This window comes from Castor canadensis, chromosome 15 (genome assembly GCF_047511655.1).
Source record: "Castor canadensis chromosome 15, mCasCan1.hap1v2, whole genome shotgun sequence".
NCBI classification, from domain to species: Eukaryota; Metazoa; Chordata; class Mammalia; order Rodentia; family Castoridae; genus Castor; species Castor canadensis.
Window position 1 is genome coordinate 94,146,441 of NC_133400.1, and position 14,542 is coordinate 94,160,982.

The 14,542-nt window shown below is 44.5% G+C and overlaps 1 protein-coding gene across 6 annotated transcripts in view; it reads left to right on the plus strand.

Moving 5' to 3' along the window:
* The window catches only part of Adarb2 (adenosine deaminase RNA specific B2 (inactive)), a 512,182-nt gene that overhangs the window by 349,986 nt on the left and 147,654 nt on the right, over positions 1–14,542 (plus strand). For all 6 annotated transcript variants that reach the window (XR_012442201.1, XM_074056752.1, XM_074056753.1 and 3 more), the window contains one exon: positions 127–1,034. Coding sequence is in view for 5 of the 6 variants with exons in the window: in XM_074056752.1 (XP_073912853.1) it covers positions 127–1,034 (908 nt within the window). In the remaining variant the exon portion in view is untranslated. The remainder of the gene's footprint in view (positions 1–126; positions 1,035–14,542) is intronic.

Genomic DNA, 14,542 nt, shown 5'->3' on the forward strand with positions numbered 1-14,542 from the left:
TGCTGATGCCAAGGGCATCACATTCGTGGATTTCGAGCTTTGCAATATGGTCATTGGTAACAGTATCTGTCATTAGTAGTGACCTGTCAATGCCCTGGGTCATGACTAATTTGTTCTCACCTCCAGGTACCAGCAGCGCTGAAGTGAAGGAAAATCGTAATGTCAGCAACCTGGGGACCAGGCCCCTGCCCCCTGGGGACCGGGCCAGAGGCAGCACACCCAGCATTAAAAGGAAAAGACCCCTGGAGGAAGGTAATGGGGGCCATTTCTGCAAACTCCAGCTAATCTGGAAGAGGCTCTCGTGGTCAATGACACCCAAGAACGCACTGGTACAGTTGCACGAGCTGAAGCCGGGCCTGCAGTACCGAATGGTGTCTCAGACTGGGCCCGTGCATGCCCCAGTCTTTGCCGTGGCTGTGGAAGTGAACGGGCTCACATTTGAGGGCACAGGACCCACCAAGAAGAAAGCCAAGATGCGGGCAGCAGAGCTGGCACTGAAGTCCTTTGTGCAGTTCCCCAACGCCTGCCAGGCCCACCTGGCCATGGGCAACGCCACAAGCCCGTGCACAGACTTCACCTCCGACCAGGCGGACTTCCCAGACACACTCTTCAAGGAGTTCGAACCGTCCACACGGAGCCAGGACTTCCCCAGCTGTCGTCCGATGGACACCGAGCTGCTGTCCACGGCCTACCGGCGAGGGCGACTTCTCTACCACACCCTGGACCTCATGGGCCAGGCCCGGCCCGACAGACCCAGGCCGGGCCCAGGGACCCTGGGCGAGAGGAACCCGGTGGTGGTGCTGAATGAGTTGCGCTCTGGCCTGCGGTACGTGTGCCTCTCGGAGACCGCCGAGAAGCCTCGAGCCAAGAGCTTTGTCATGGCAGTGTGCGTGGACGGGAGGACGTTCGAAGGCTCAGGACGCAGCAAGAAGCTGGCCAAGGGCCAGGCCGCACAGGCCGCCCTGCAGGCCCTCTTTGACATCCGGCTGCCCGGCCACACGCCCAGCAGAAGTAAAAGTAACCTATTACCACAGGTGAGAATTCTCAGGTAGCAGCCAGCCAGGTGAACGGATGCTGGGATGGATGTGAGCTGGGTTATTCTCCCTGTGATGGGGGCAATGGGCAGGCCTCTCCTTCACTGGCTCTGAATGGAGCATGGGCTATCCTGTCCCCACTGAGAGGGTCACAGTGCAGGAAGGTCACACTGCCAGACACTCCAGTAACTCAGCAGGTAGAAGAAAATATCAGGAGGTAAAATTTATGTGTTGGATGATGGTCTGGGTTGAGTTTCTAGGGAGGGAGGCTGGCGACAGCCAAGCAGACCTGGACAGTCCTATTGAATGCCAGTACCTCTACACCCCGGCCTTTTGCTCAGCTGGAGACTCACCCAGGAGAAGGCTGGCAGAGGCCAAAGGTCAGAGGGAGAAAACTGGAGTCCTGCTTTACTCAAGGGATGTGATCATCTCCCACCTTTGCATGCACAGTTGTGCATATACTTTTTGTCTGTTTGTCCAGGGGATGGAACCCAGGGCCTTCTGCATGCTAGGCATGCCCTGTGGGTCTGTATTCTTACATGAGTTTACCTTCACTCATTTCAGCGCTGCCTATGCGGCAGGAACTACTCTCATACCATTTAAAACAGCCTTATTCTGCCAAGTCTTATAATTGCTTATTTATGCAAATTATCTTTTCTCTTATCACTTTGAGACTTAGTACTAATACAGTAGATAGGGAAAATTATCTTTATTCATTTTGGGCATCAATCAGGAAAGAAACACTTTGCATAGTTAAAAGGCACTTAGCCCAGTGCGGGATTCATGGTAAGTACTTAATAATTGTAAGTTATTACAGTGATGGCTGCTGTCATTGCATCACAACACCTAGAACAGAATCCATTGTTTTGCCTTGGGACATAAATCTGTTCGAGAATGCAGGATGCCACCAAAACCTCATTTTACTGCCCAGGAATACTGTATGCAGACACAAAGTGGGGAAAGGATCCCTTAACTTGAGTTGTGACTGTGTAGAGAATTCACTCATTCATTCAATATTTATTTGACTCAAAGCAAAAATGAGATAGACAATGGGCAAAGCAGATGCTCTCCTTGTCACAAAGCATGGATGACTAAGGAGAGAGAAGATAATTAACCAAGGAGTTCCGATCGAGGGATACCTGTTTCTCTGGCTGTCTCTGCCTTCTGTTTATTCACTTAATGTCAAGCTTTTACTGAACATCCTCTGTCGTTTTAAGGAGCAGGTGGGAGGGGCTTTTACCATAATCTCCAATGGTGTTGTCTTCCAACAAATCTTCAAATAAATACAAAATCCAAGTGAAAACAGAGTGATGGAAAAGCAAGAACAGCTTCCAAGGAGTCCCCGTGCACCTGCTAGTAAGAAATGTTAAAGCCTTCCTTTCTTTCTACTTAGGCCTTTATCTTTTTTATCTTCCTCTCTTCTTCCTCCCTGTTCTGTTTCTCTACTATCTGTAGTCTAAACTGGCCAGACAGCCATGGAAGCATTTTACACCCAGCTACCTGGAAGGGCACCCTGATGAGCTTTCCCTTGACCTTTGGGAGGATCTTGGTGGACTAGCTTCTCTTGACACCTTCCCTGAGAAGCCCTCTACCAGTGTCTGTGGCTTGTCAACCCATTGCTGTTTCACTCTCATCCAGCCTGACACCACTCTGCAGAGATGCTGGCTTCCAGCCAGGCCTGGGGTTTTCTATTTAGTAGGATAGATCCCTTCCCCCCAGCTCTCTCCTGCTTCCTACTGTGTGAAATTGAAGGATGTCAGTGAATTCTGGGAGTGATGCCTCCTTCCTTCATGTTGTCAACCCTGAGCTCTCATGATGGAGAAACCAGGCAGCGCTACTACTTTGTAATAGTCATTTGACCCCAGAATGCAGCACATCAGTTAAAGCCACGGCTGCTAAATTATTTTTCTCTGACAGTCTGCTAACCACTCCGACTGGATGATGAAGGGCACAGAGCAATGCGAACATTCATCACACTCGGCACACCGCCATGCCAGGGGGCTCATTATCCTCTCCCTCGGGCCCCTTGAGATGTCCACCCCCGGCTGGGAGGAGGCCAAGTATGCCAATGGACTCAGGACCAGGAACCACAGAAAGCCTTATGAAATTAAAATTCTGTCCTGCATAAAGTATGAATTCAGGGGGGGAAAAAATCAAAAGAAAAGATTCCAAGAATCACTGTAAATACTGCACTGCCTAAACCCCATCTTCCTTATCTCCTTGAAGTGTAGATGGGAGGCTTGTGTGACCTTTAGTTGAGAGATCCATGATGCATAAATAGGGAGTCTGTAGTATAGGGAGAGAGGGCTAAATGATGTGTAGACAGAGTGTCCAAAAGTCAAGACGGGGTTCAACAATATACAGATGGAGGCCCCATGATGGCTATAGATAATGAACCCTCTACCTATAGATCATGGAGCCTCCATTTATAGATCATAGAATATCATCTGTACATTATGGAATCCCCTGTCTATACAACATGGAACTCCCTGCCTAGATATTATCAAACCGTATGTCTGTATATTGTGAAAACTTCCATTTATAGATCATGGAACCCTCCACCTCTACATCATAGAACCCTCATCAGTGCATCATGGACCCTCTGCCTACATACCACAGACACCCATCTATACATCATAGGTCCTCCTATCTAAACATCATAGAAGACTCCCATCTATATATCGTGCCCCCTCATTTAACATCATCTATACTTTATGAATTTCCCCTTGTCTATACTTCATGGACCCCCTTATCTTTGCATCACTAATCTCCCCCATCTATATATCATGGATCCCCATGGATATAAGTTTCTTCCTACTCAGGTAGATTTCTGGTCCCAAAGGAACCATGACTCTAGAATTTTAAGTCCCTAATGGCTTGGCACTTTGTGTCCCTTGTCTAACTGCTCTGCTACCACCTGCCATGGATAGAGCCAAAACTATTGCCTACACTCTTAGAACAGGGCATTTCTTGTCTCCCCTGAGCAATGACAACTCTGCCAATGTCTGCTTTGGGACCACATAGCCATATCTCCTGTTGAAAAGATGCAGTTTCTGGAACTTAGGGTTCTGACACCACTATTTAATATTTTTTGCCCAAATTTCCAAGACAGTCTTAGATTTCCAGGGTGACAAACAAAGCCACTTATGGCTTCCACAGAAGTCTGTTTCATGCTTTAACCAATGACTGGGTCTTCAGAATGCAGATTCAGAGTCACCCCAGTGGGAGTTCTCTTCTTTAAGTGATAATCTATGAAAAAAACAAACACTTCACATATGACGATGTTTAGGAACAGCTAGGAAAGCATGCTTAATATACAGCTATGGAACCTACTGGAAGAAACAATGGTTCTCGCATGATGGAATCTGCATTTCCAGTAAATTCCTCCACCTAATTTCCAGTCGGAGAACCGCACAGTCAGGGACCTGCACACCTGGAGTCTGTCATGACTGAGCTCAGCCTCAGCCTGGGGTGGTAGACCACAGATCAGGGCAGGCATTTATTCTCTGGTGAGGACCATTCTAAGGAAGCAGAACCTCCCATACTTGCCTCCCAAGACCTGCAGGTGTGTCTGCATGTATGGCCATAGTTACTATGCTCATAATTCAAAATAGCAACTTTCTTCAAAACTAAAGTAGCTTTCCAGTGGTGAAAACAGCATCATATAGACTCATTGACAGTGTGGGTTTTGAAAGAATAAGTTCAAAAGCATGTGAACTTATGTGTGTGATTTCACCAGGGTCTAATTTTCACCACTTCCTGTCCCTTGGGGTGTCTCAGAACCTGGCTAGTCTGACATCTTCAATTTCTTGAGATCTGACTCAGCCAGAGTGTCAAAAACAAAGCATCTGTTAATTTTTTAAAATCATGAAACAGATATAAAAATGTAGAGTTTGCTGTACTTCAGATGGCATGACATAAATAGCTGTTGATAATGACGGTGCCCACTAGGAGATAGCTGGGAGCCTCAGCTCAAATCCTTCACGTTTTCCTTATTTGCAGTAGGTACAAGACTCCTCTGGGTTAACCAGACACTTGGAACTAACAACAAGACTATGTGAGAGTATGAACGCTCATTACCTGAAAGCATCATGAAAAATGAGAAAATCACAAAATCTCTCTTCAGCCTTTGCTTCCCACTGCTAGCATGGAAACAACTGAATTTGTAAAAGCTGAAATTCACCATTAAGTCATATTTTTCAAGATTTCCTTTCCATGAGAATGAAGGGCTTTGCAATAACGCTAGTTAAAGGAAAATATTTACCTATATGCACAGTAATCCTGAAAAAAAGGAGTCAATTAGCTTATTTGTGAATTTTTCACTCATCCTCATTATTCCTTCTATTTTCTCATTTCTTTTTAAAATTCCCATGTCAGGCAAATTGGTATTCATAGTACCCACAAAGACTTAGTCAAGGCAACTAAAATATACTTTTTCCTCAGAGTAAGAGAGGGAATGCCTTTAAAAATGACACCTGACTGTTGATTGCTTTGACCAAGCCCATTAAGGTCCATTTAGAGAAAACTATGCCTGTTGCTTCAGTCCTAACCATTTTTCACCAGACCAGCATACCTTCCCCATACTCTCCTCCATCTGCTGCACTTCGTAGCTATTCGAGCTTCCCCCCTTTGTACTCAAGGGGAGAAGAAACCATGGGAGTATATAAAGTAATTAAAAGGAACCATTTCTTAAGTTTTGGCATTTTATAGTAAGTACATTTGGATCAGAGCTCTTGTACATGATCCTTTTTCATGAAGTTTGTCCCTAGGATTAGCTGCAGCCCAGGGGAACCAAGTCTGTAACAGCATGAGTGCAACTGCACTTTAAGACATGAATAAGTTGTTTGCACGATGTCTCTGTTCCTCTCCAGAACACCCAGGTAACCCCAGTTGCATTTGACCATTTTAGAGTGTTTTTTTAATCTCTTACTTGTGCTAATCTCACCTTACTCGAAAGAAGCAGCATCCTGACTGCTGTAAAGCAAAACCAACTGTTCACTGACATTGCCATAACAAATTAGCAATGGAAAGGTCCTCAAAGTTTAAACAGACTTAAATTAAAAGTGAGTCAGTTTGGAAATCACATTCACCCACATTTGAAATAGCTTAACCCTGTCTGAGCTGGTTTATCTGAAAACATCCCAGCAACAGTAGCAGATCTATTCTCTACAGATAGGAAGGGGCAGTAAGTGCAGACTTGCCATTGGCCATGTGTACAGCCCCTGCAATTCCAGAATGGCATCTGAGCTGTTGCCTAGGACTTTATTAGTCCTGTTATTGACCAAAAGTGATTTCTGTACACCTTGTCACAGGCACTCATTCTCCTTTATAGGCAGTCATATTGTTTGATGTTGTTACCACTTTCTCAGCTTCACTTCCTGCTAGTTCCCTGAGGTACTGGGATCAGGGTTTGACCTCAAGGCATCCAGGGACCTGCTGGTATAGCAAACTGTGATGTAAATTCCACCTCAGAAGAGCAACTGTTCACAAAGACACCCAAACAGAACAAACCTCAACCTCTTGATGAATCTCAAAACTTACCAACAAGCCTGGAGTTGACGTTTCTGAAGGGGTCATTTCTCTGAGTCCTACAGGGATTGCAAGAAGATAAGGACACCTAATAATAAGTAAAAATTCCTCCTTCTCTACTCCCCCAACCCCCACAGTTCTCTCTGGCTACATGGAGACTTACCATCCCACCTCTGTTCTCAAAAAGCCAAGAGGTGTCAGAAAATCCAGAATACTTCCTCTAGTGAAAATGGAGGTACCCTAAATAATGGTATCTGAAATGCAGCTTTATTTCATGTGGGGCATATGAGCTCAAACCTGGTGCTGATTTCAGTGAAGGTAGAATTCAAAATGTACCCCAACACCTGATGGCAAGGTATGATCAGTCAGACCTGAGATGGGGCCAGCCACTCTCTTATGAAGGATTTCTACCTAATTTTGTGGGGAAATAGAGAAATGATAATCTTATTTGATTCTTATTTTACATATGGTTGAAATGCAGTAATTTGGGGACCTTGTAAAAGTATATCTGTGCATTATTCACCCTAAGACAGGAGCAAATGCTTGCAAGTGCTTATCCACTGCCAGTCAGGTTGGAGCAAAATGGCTTCTTATGCCTGTAGCAGCTGAATCCACCCCTCCACGGACCCACCAAACTATGAGTCTGTCTACACATAGTTCCCTTGCTATCCCAGCTCATAATTTCCTCCTTCCCAAAACGACCAGCATGATGGAATTTAAGACAACTTAGCATTTTTTTCTACCTGACCTTTATTGCTTCCTTTCATACCATCTAGTGTCAGGAAATGGAAGTATAGATGATGTCACTAACTGTTAAATAATCATCTGCTTACTGAATAATCAGAGCCTCTTGTTCAGACCCTGGCCATGTCAACATTGGCCAGATTCTTTTAAGAAAATGTGTATTTCAGTGGCCCCATCATGGAACAAAAGACATTGCTTGAATTGGTGCTGTAACAGCTCAGCCACTCAGCAGAACTAACCTAACAGAAATGATGTCTCACTTTGCTGACTCACAGAATGGGAGCCCAGGGCTTTCTCCAGAGCTCTGATGTGATAGGGTTATAGAGCTCCACCTACACATGGCATTTGGATGGTAGAATTTGTGCCAAAGACTCAAGTGGGAATGTCACCATCCATGATGCATTCTTTCTTCCCAGAAGACCAGGGTGTTGGGTCAGACTCTAGCACCTACACTCAGTTTTGTCTGAATTAGTCACTAGCCAAGGAGAAACAGGTCCTTGGCTATTTATTATAAAGACTCTTTTAAACTTTGTTTTGCTTCAAAAATGCCTTTCATCAACATTCAGCCTTGTGAATGGAGGGAATTTCTCTTTTGCTAGAGAGGAGCCACTAGCATTTACATCAGTGTAATGAACTTGGCAGACACAGACCATGCTGGGAACCCAGGAAGGGAGGTCAGATGGCACATTGGGGCACTTGTTTTGCAACTGTCCCTGCCCCAGGGACAAGTGTTTAGACTGGATTCTGTGAGTTTGGATCAGGGAAGGCAAACATTAACCATGTAGAATGTGTCTGTGAAGTTCCCTTGAGAAGAGGCCTGGAGACATGGTGTTTCCCACTGAACACAGACACCCATTCTTCCCATGCACTCCTGTGTGCTAGAGAACACAGTGTTCCTTCTTTATTAGACGTCAAAATGGCTTTCTGTCCACTGTGCACACCAAAGACACCTTAGAAAGAGGAGAAGCTGCATCTGGGTACCATTATTAGGGCTTTCTTTGTCTATCTCACTCAGCCTTTTCTACCCCTTTGAATGGAAACTAGTTGTTATTCTCTTAAAAGATTGTTCACTTTTTGGAAATAAATTTCACAGAGGATGGTCATGAGGGTTTCTAGTATAACAGCAGGTTATGACTTTAAAATTTAATTCCATTCCCTAAATGCTGTTAAGAATTTCTGTTTACTGCTGTGGACTCTTATTTGTGAGGGCCGACATTCACTGTTTCATTTGATTTCATTTGCATATAAAATTATCAAAGGTTTGATGTAGGCTAGACCCCAGAAGGAACTGCCTGACAGTATAGCCCAGGAATCACTTATTTGAAATGAACGTCATGCTTCTCTGACTTCGTATATCACAGTGTATTACTTGGGTAAAAGATTGAACAGAAAGTAATTATGTAGGAAACCAGCCCTTCTTGCCCAATAATTCCATAACTTATCTAAGGAAAGAAAGAGAATGATCTTTCTGAATTTTGAAATCTACTTCTCTGAAGGTTATTGACATTTTTCAGAATCTGTGATATTTGCTTTGTTAGTACTTGGTTTAAGAAAGGTAGAAGTTGAGACAGAAGGCTGCTTTAGTCCAAACCATGACACAGAGTGGCTTAAGTGGTAGAGCGCCTGTTTAGCAAGCACAAGACCCTGAGTTCAAACCCCAGTACCAACAAAAAAAGAAAGAAAGAAAGCATGAGCTTTTCCTCCAGGTTTAAGTCACCCTGCCCCACATGGAATGAGACAGAGAAGACAATTCTTCCTGTTGACCCCTTCTGGGTCAGAGTAGTGCCCTGGGGAGCATCAGCAAGCTGAGACAAGCTGGACCACATCCAAAAGGAGACCTCCTAGATTTTAGTAACTGGACATCTTTAGGGTTTATGTGAAGTTCTGTTATTTTCCATAAACACACCCTAGGACTGTTCTATTCTCTGAGCAAGGCTCAGAAATCCAGCTCTGGGCCTAACCCTTTAGAGGAAGGACACCTGCCTCTCTGTATTTCCCCACTCAGGTGTGAACGCTTTTGCAATTTGAAGCAGGAATTATTCAAGTGGTTTTCTTCTTTCCAACACGTCCACCTTCTGTGTTCTCTGGCCACATACACCCTCTTGTGGTTCATGAAGGAGAACAAGGTTGTCTTTTACAAAAAGAGAAATGCCTTCTACATATATAGCTCTCGAACTCTGATAGCCTGTCAGCATATCCTGCTTCCTCAGAAGAGGCACTGTGAGCCAGAACAATAATGATAGGTCACTTCATTGATATTACACATGCAAAAAGCCTTTTAAAAAAAGCCTCCTTAAATAGTCATTGAAGGCTTTGTGGATGCTTAATACACTTACACATTTATACATTGTAAGTAATGTGTGCACTATTTGTGTTTATAATGTGCATTTGTACAATGTATGTATAACAGACTACACCTCTATTCAACATATGTTTATACAGTGTAGATACAATGTATACTATTCATTTGGTTCTTTGGTTTTATTTTGTTTGTTTGTGGTGGTACTGGGGTTTGAACTCAGGGTTTTGTGCTTGCCAGGCAGGTGCCTACCACCTGAGCTACACTTCCAGTCCTAATCTACTCATTTACACAATAGCTTCTACCACTTTACTTCCTACCAAAACATGGATAGTGAAATTTAAGTAAAAGGATTTTAACAAACAGGAGTTTAAGTCTATGAGTTCTTACTATGTTTGGCATTTTCAAATATAGCTAATATGACATTCAGTAGTTAAGCAGAGTCCATAAACCAAGTTTTACCAATTCTCTCATTATTTACTAGCACAATTACAGATGTTAGTGATAATGATGTTGATGGTAACATTAGTAGCTAATATTTTAAATACTAATAAATATTCTAAGTGATTTGCATATAATAGCACATCAGCCCTCAAATAAAGCCTTTGAGAAAAGCACTGCTTGTGTTCCTACTTACAGATGAAGACATTGAGGTACAAAAAATCTAAGCCTCTGCCCAAAGTCTAGCTGTTGAGCCTTAAAGCTGTGAACTTATCGTTGGGATGCCAACCTGTCACTCTCCCAGTTTCCAATGACTTTACTAACTTATATAGGAAATAGAACATAGTTTGAAAAGAAGACAGAGGCCAGGCATGATAGCTCATGCCTGTAATGTCAGCTGCTTTGGAGACAGAGATAGGAGATCATGGTTCAAGGCAAGCCCAAGCCAAAAAACAAAAAATTGTCAGCAAGACCCTGACTCAAATAAGGAGCCAGGCATGGTAGCAGCACACAACTGTAATCCCAACTAGGCAGGAGGCACAGATAAGACTAGTCTGAGGCTGGTCAGGGGCAAAAAACACAAGACCCTACCTGAAAAATAACTAAAAAATCAAAATGGCTCAAGTGATAGAGAACTTGGCTAGCAAGGATAGGCCCTGAGTTCAATCCACAGTATCATTTTTTTTAAAAGTGGCTGGTGACTTAATAATAGTGACCAAAAAGAATTTGCTATTGGTTCCAAACAGAGAAAAGCTATTGGAGGCTGGCAAAAGGAAAGTGGTGATTGGCTTTGAAAGACTGCAGAGTTTAACCACACATGTGGGACACTAGGAAGCTGGGGTAAAGGCACAAACCTGGGTGCCACGTCCAGAGACTGATAAATGCTTGGAAGCCCCGTGTGTGTGCTCAGGGGAGAGGAGCCTGGAGTAGGTCTGTCCCCATTAAGCATCTTCCTCCTGGCTCCCTAGCTCCTGCTGTCACCTCCAAGCAGCAGGAAGGTGGTGGGAGCCTGCCAACAGCTTCCACCTGGGAAGATCACTTTTGTCAGCTAGAAGCCTGCAGCCTCACTGGTGGGACAGGCTTTGTTGGCATAGCTAGGTAACCCCTTCCTTTGGGATTCATTGTTACACTGAAAAGGAGAGAACAGCAGAAAGAAAATGGCAAATGGGAGAATGCCAACATTTAAATGAGCCAGAGAAAGAAAAGAAGAACATCCCGGAGAGAAGAAAGAAAGGTCCCCCAGTCACAAAGAGCCAGAGGGAGGGAGAACAAGGAAAAAAGCACATAGGGCATTGCCAAGGTTGCCTTTGCCTCCACCCCCAAAGGACACCCTGGAGATGAGCCCCTCCTTGGAGACTTCTTTCCCTCACCCAGTTGTACTCAAGCCTCTTGGCCTTTTCTCTCGGCACCTAGGTAAATCATTGGGCTATTTTCATGTGTTTCTGTGCTTTTACACATGTTCCCAGCAGTGTTCACACTTTTTGTGGGAAGATCCCTCGGGATGGAGTGGGAACTCCACACACACTGGGGAACTCGTCAGGAAGTACTTCTTAGCTAATATGACAACGGCAGAACGCTGAGAGTGAGTCCAAAGTCAGCACAGTCCTGAGCTTCTTTTTCTTCTCATCCCTGCTCAGGTCCCCTAGGAAACCAACATGCAAGAGTGTTGCTGGGGTTAGAGCAGAATTCTTGCAGGGAAGGCCATATGCTTCAGGAGAGAAGAGGGGAAGAGGGACAGCTGAGAAAAGAGTCTCTGATTCATACCAGACAAGTAAATTTTAGGTCAACACCACAGGGAGCTGCAGGGCAAATACTGACCTCTAGCAAGAATGGCAGCTATCCCTGGACTTGGCCATGACTTTGGGCAGCCCAGGAAAGATGGCAGCAGATTGAGCACCTACAGACACCTGACCACTCATCTGCAGAGGCACTGCAGTCTGGTTATCTGGAAAACTCACATCCAAACTCCTGACACCCCATCCTGAGTTAACTTTTGACTAAAGCAGGCAATAATAGTTTCTTTAGAAGTGTTGAAGATCATTTGTGAGAATATAGAACGGATGGAGAAGAGTTCTTTCCCATGGAAAGCAATTCAGTAGCCACTCCCACCCTATCCCCCAACAATGAACTGTGTACCCCACACTCTGCAAGCCACTGCCAAGGCAGGTGAGGGAGCACCCTAGAAGGCCCTAGGTTCATTTCTTCTCTCTCTCTTCTCTCTCTCTCTCTCTCTCTCTCTCTCTCTCTCTCTCTCTCTCTGTCACACACACACACACACACACACACACACACCTTCCATTTACTTTTTAGTTGTCATGGGCCTATTCTGTTTCCATGGTTAGCAACTCTGGTATATACTAAGAGCATATTTAGTGCTTTGCATACATGTGATCTCAGGGCAGTAATTTTTATATGTGTACCAAGTCAGTAATCATTTGTGTAGTACCTAGTGTGTGCCAGACCCAATTGAAGTGTCCAAAGATTTGCCAAGGATCATGCAGCCATTGAGTTGAGCTTAAAAATAAAGTCTTCTGGGCCCTTCCCTATGTACTTTTCAGCTCCCTTCTGGGGAGGTGATACCTTGCACGTACATGCTCAGGGAGGGGGTACAGCCAGAGAAGAGGATTAGCACAGCCTCCTGAGTCAGACTGCCTGCTATGGGACCCAAGCCTCTTTGACCCTCAGGCAATGGGGCGATCATAAATACAGCCACTTCACAGAACGGTCAAGAGACTTAAGTAGGTCCACACAAGGACTTAGAATAGCATTCAGCATACAGAGAGTGCTGTGGCCCTGTCTCTCCTCCTTACTCCAGGGACAGTGGTTGTGGAAATGTGACCTCAAGTGGACAGGCATGCCCTACTAGAGAAGAGGAAAGAGAGCAAATATTCTAAGAAAAAATAACATGAGTCCTACCAGTCCTGTTTCTGGGATAGAGAGAAAGCATCTTCTAAGCATGAAGAGGAGAAGGCCAGAAGCAGGACTGATTGGGAGGTGAAGAGAAAGAGGCTTGACAGCATTCAGCTACTCCTGAGAGGCCTCAGTTTCCTCATCTTGAAAAAAGAGACCATGCTTGAATGTTCACTTGCAGCGCTCACATTCTAGGAAAAGGAAACTTTGTATGAGATGCCCATATGTCAATGTGATGTGTAAATTATGGGTACAATATGCCAGCAGCCACTTACTTGATAACATTTAAAGAGCAATAAATACAGTCACATCACCAGGCTGGCAGGTGAGCTGTAACATAGTGCCCCAAACCAAAGCTTATGTTTTCTCACTCCAGTGATGTTTTCTCTCAAGATCCAGCTTCTCCCCCAGAGGGAGAGCTGGGGACACCTGGCAGGAAGAGATCACGCACTTGGTGTGTCAGGACTAACAGGGACCTGCTGCCCCAGATGTAATGGCCAGAGAGGGAGATGGGGTTGGAAACTCCATTTGAGGATCTTTTACCTCCAAGAAGCTCACCTTCTCACCCCATGCTCCTTAGCACCGAATACTCTTCAAAGGAGTTGCAGAGTGGCTTAGTGTCAGATCTGTTTAAACGTGTTGCATCCTGAGGCTTTTCAAACCTCACTCAGCTACGCCTCGATTCCTTCTCAAATATTCTGTGGCGTTCTCAAGCACAAGAACCCAGCCAGATTCAGATTGGCCTGTGCCTCTTAGAATCACCTACTCCTTCTATACTGTATTTGTTTTTAACTAAGATGCAGTGCCTACTTCAGTTCCTGGGGACTGGAGGAATACCTATGGGCACAGTGCCATGCAAGCCCTAGGAACTGGAGCACTGTGAGATCCTCTCAGGTTGGGAGAGCCAAGACAAGCTCAGGACCCCTGCATCCCAGTCCCGCCCTCTGTTACCTTCACATACTCACCACTCTCTCATCTGTACAGATAATGATGCATGGAAGATAATAAAGTGGAACAAAAGTTTGTGACAATAGCATTTGAATTAAGCATTTTTGAAATGTATTTTTCTAAATTAATGCACTTAGTAGAATTGAGAATTCAGTCAAGTACTCAAATCAAAGGCATACAGACTAAAGTTACTATACAAACACCAAGCATGAGAGAGCTGTTCCTTAAATACAAGGCATTTTCCTTCTGATCATGATAATAAGAAATGCAGTGATAAAAGGTGTCTTTGCCTTCAGTATGAGTCTTAAACATGTTTTGTTTGTGACAGTTTCAGTAAAATGAAGTGTCTGGTAAAACAACTCACAATGTAGACTTTAGGGTAGAGGTTTTTGGTTATCTAAACTGAGGAATCAGAGTGAGTATGCTTTTACAAAGCTCATTTCTTGGCCTTTACAGCTTTCATGTGATGTCATTCTGGATTTCAATCCCAAGAGACAAGAATGTGAAGTACTGAAAAGGCCAAAAGAAACAAAGGTATTTAGTGAGGAAGCCTTCAGACCTAGCCTCAGAACTCTCATCCTGCCCCACAGGAAAAGGGGGGTGCAGCCCTGAACTGTCCTAACCATCAGCATGGCAA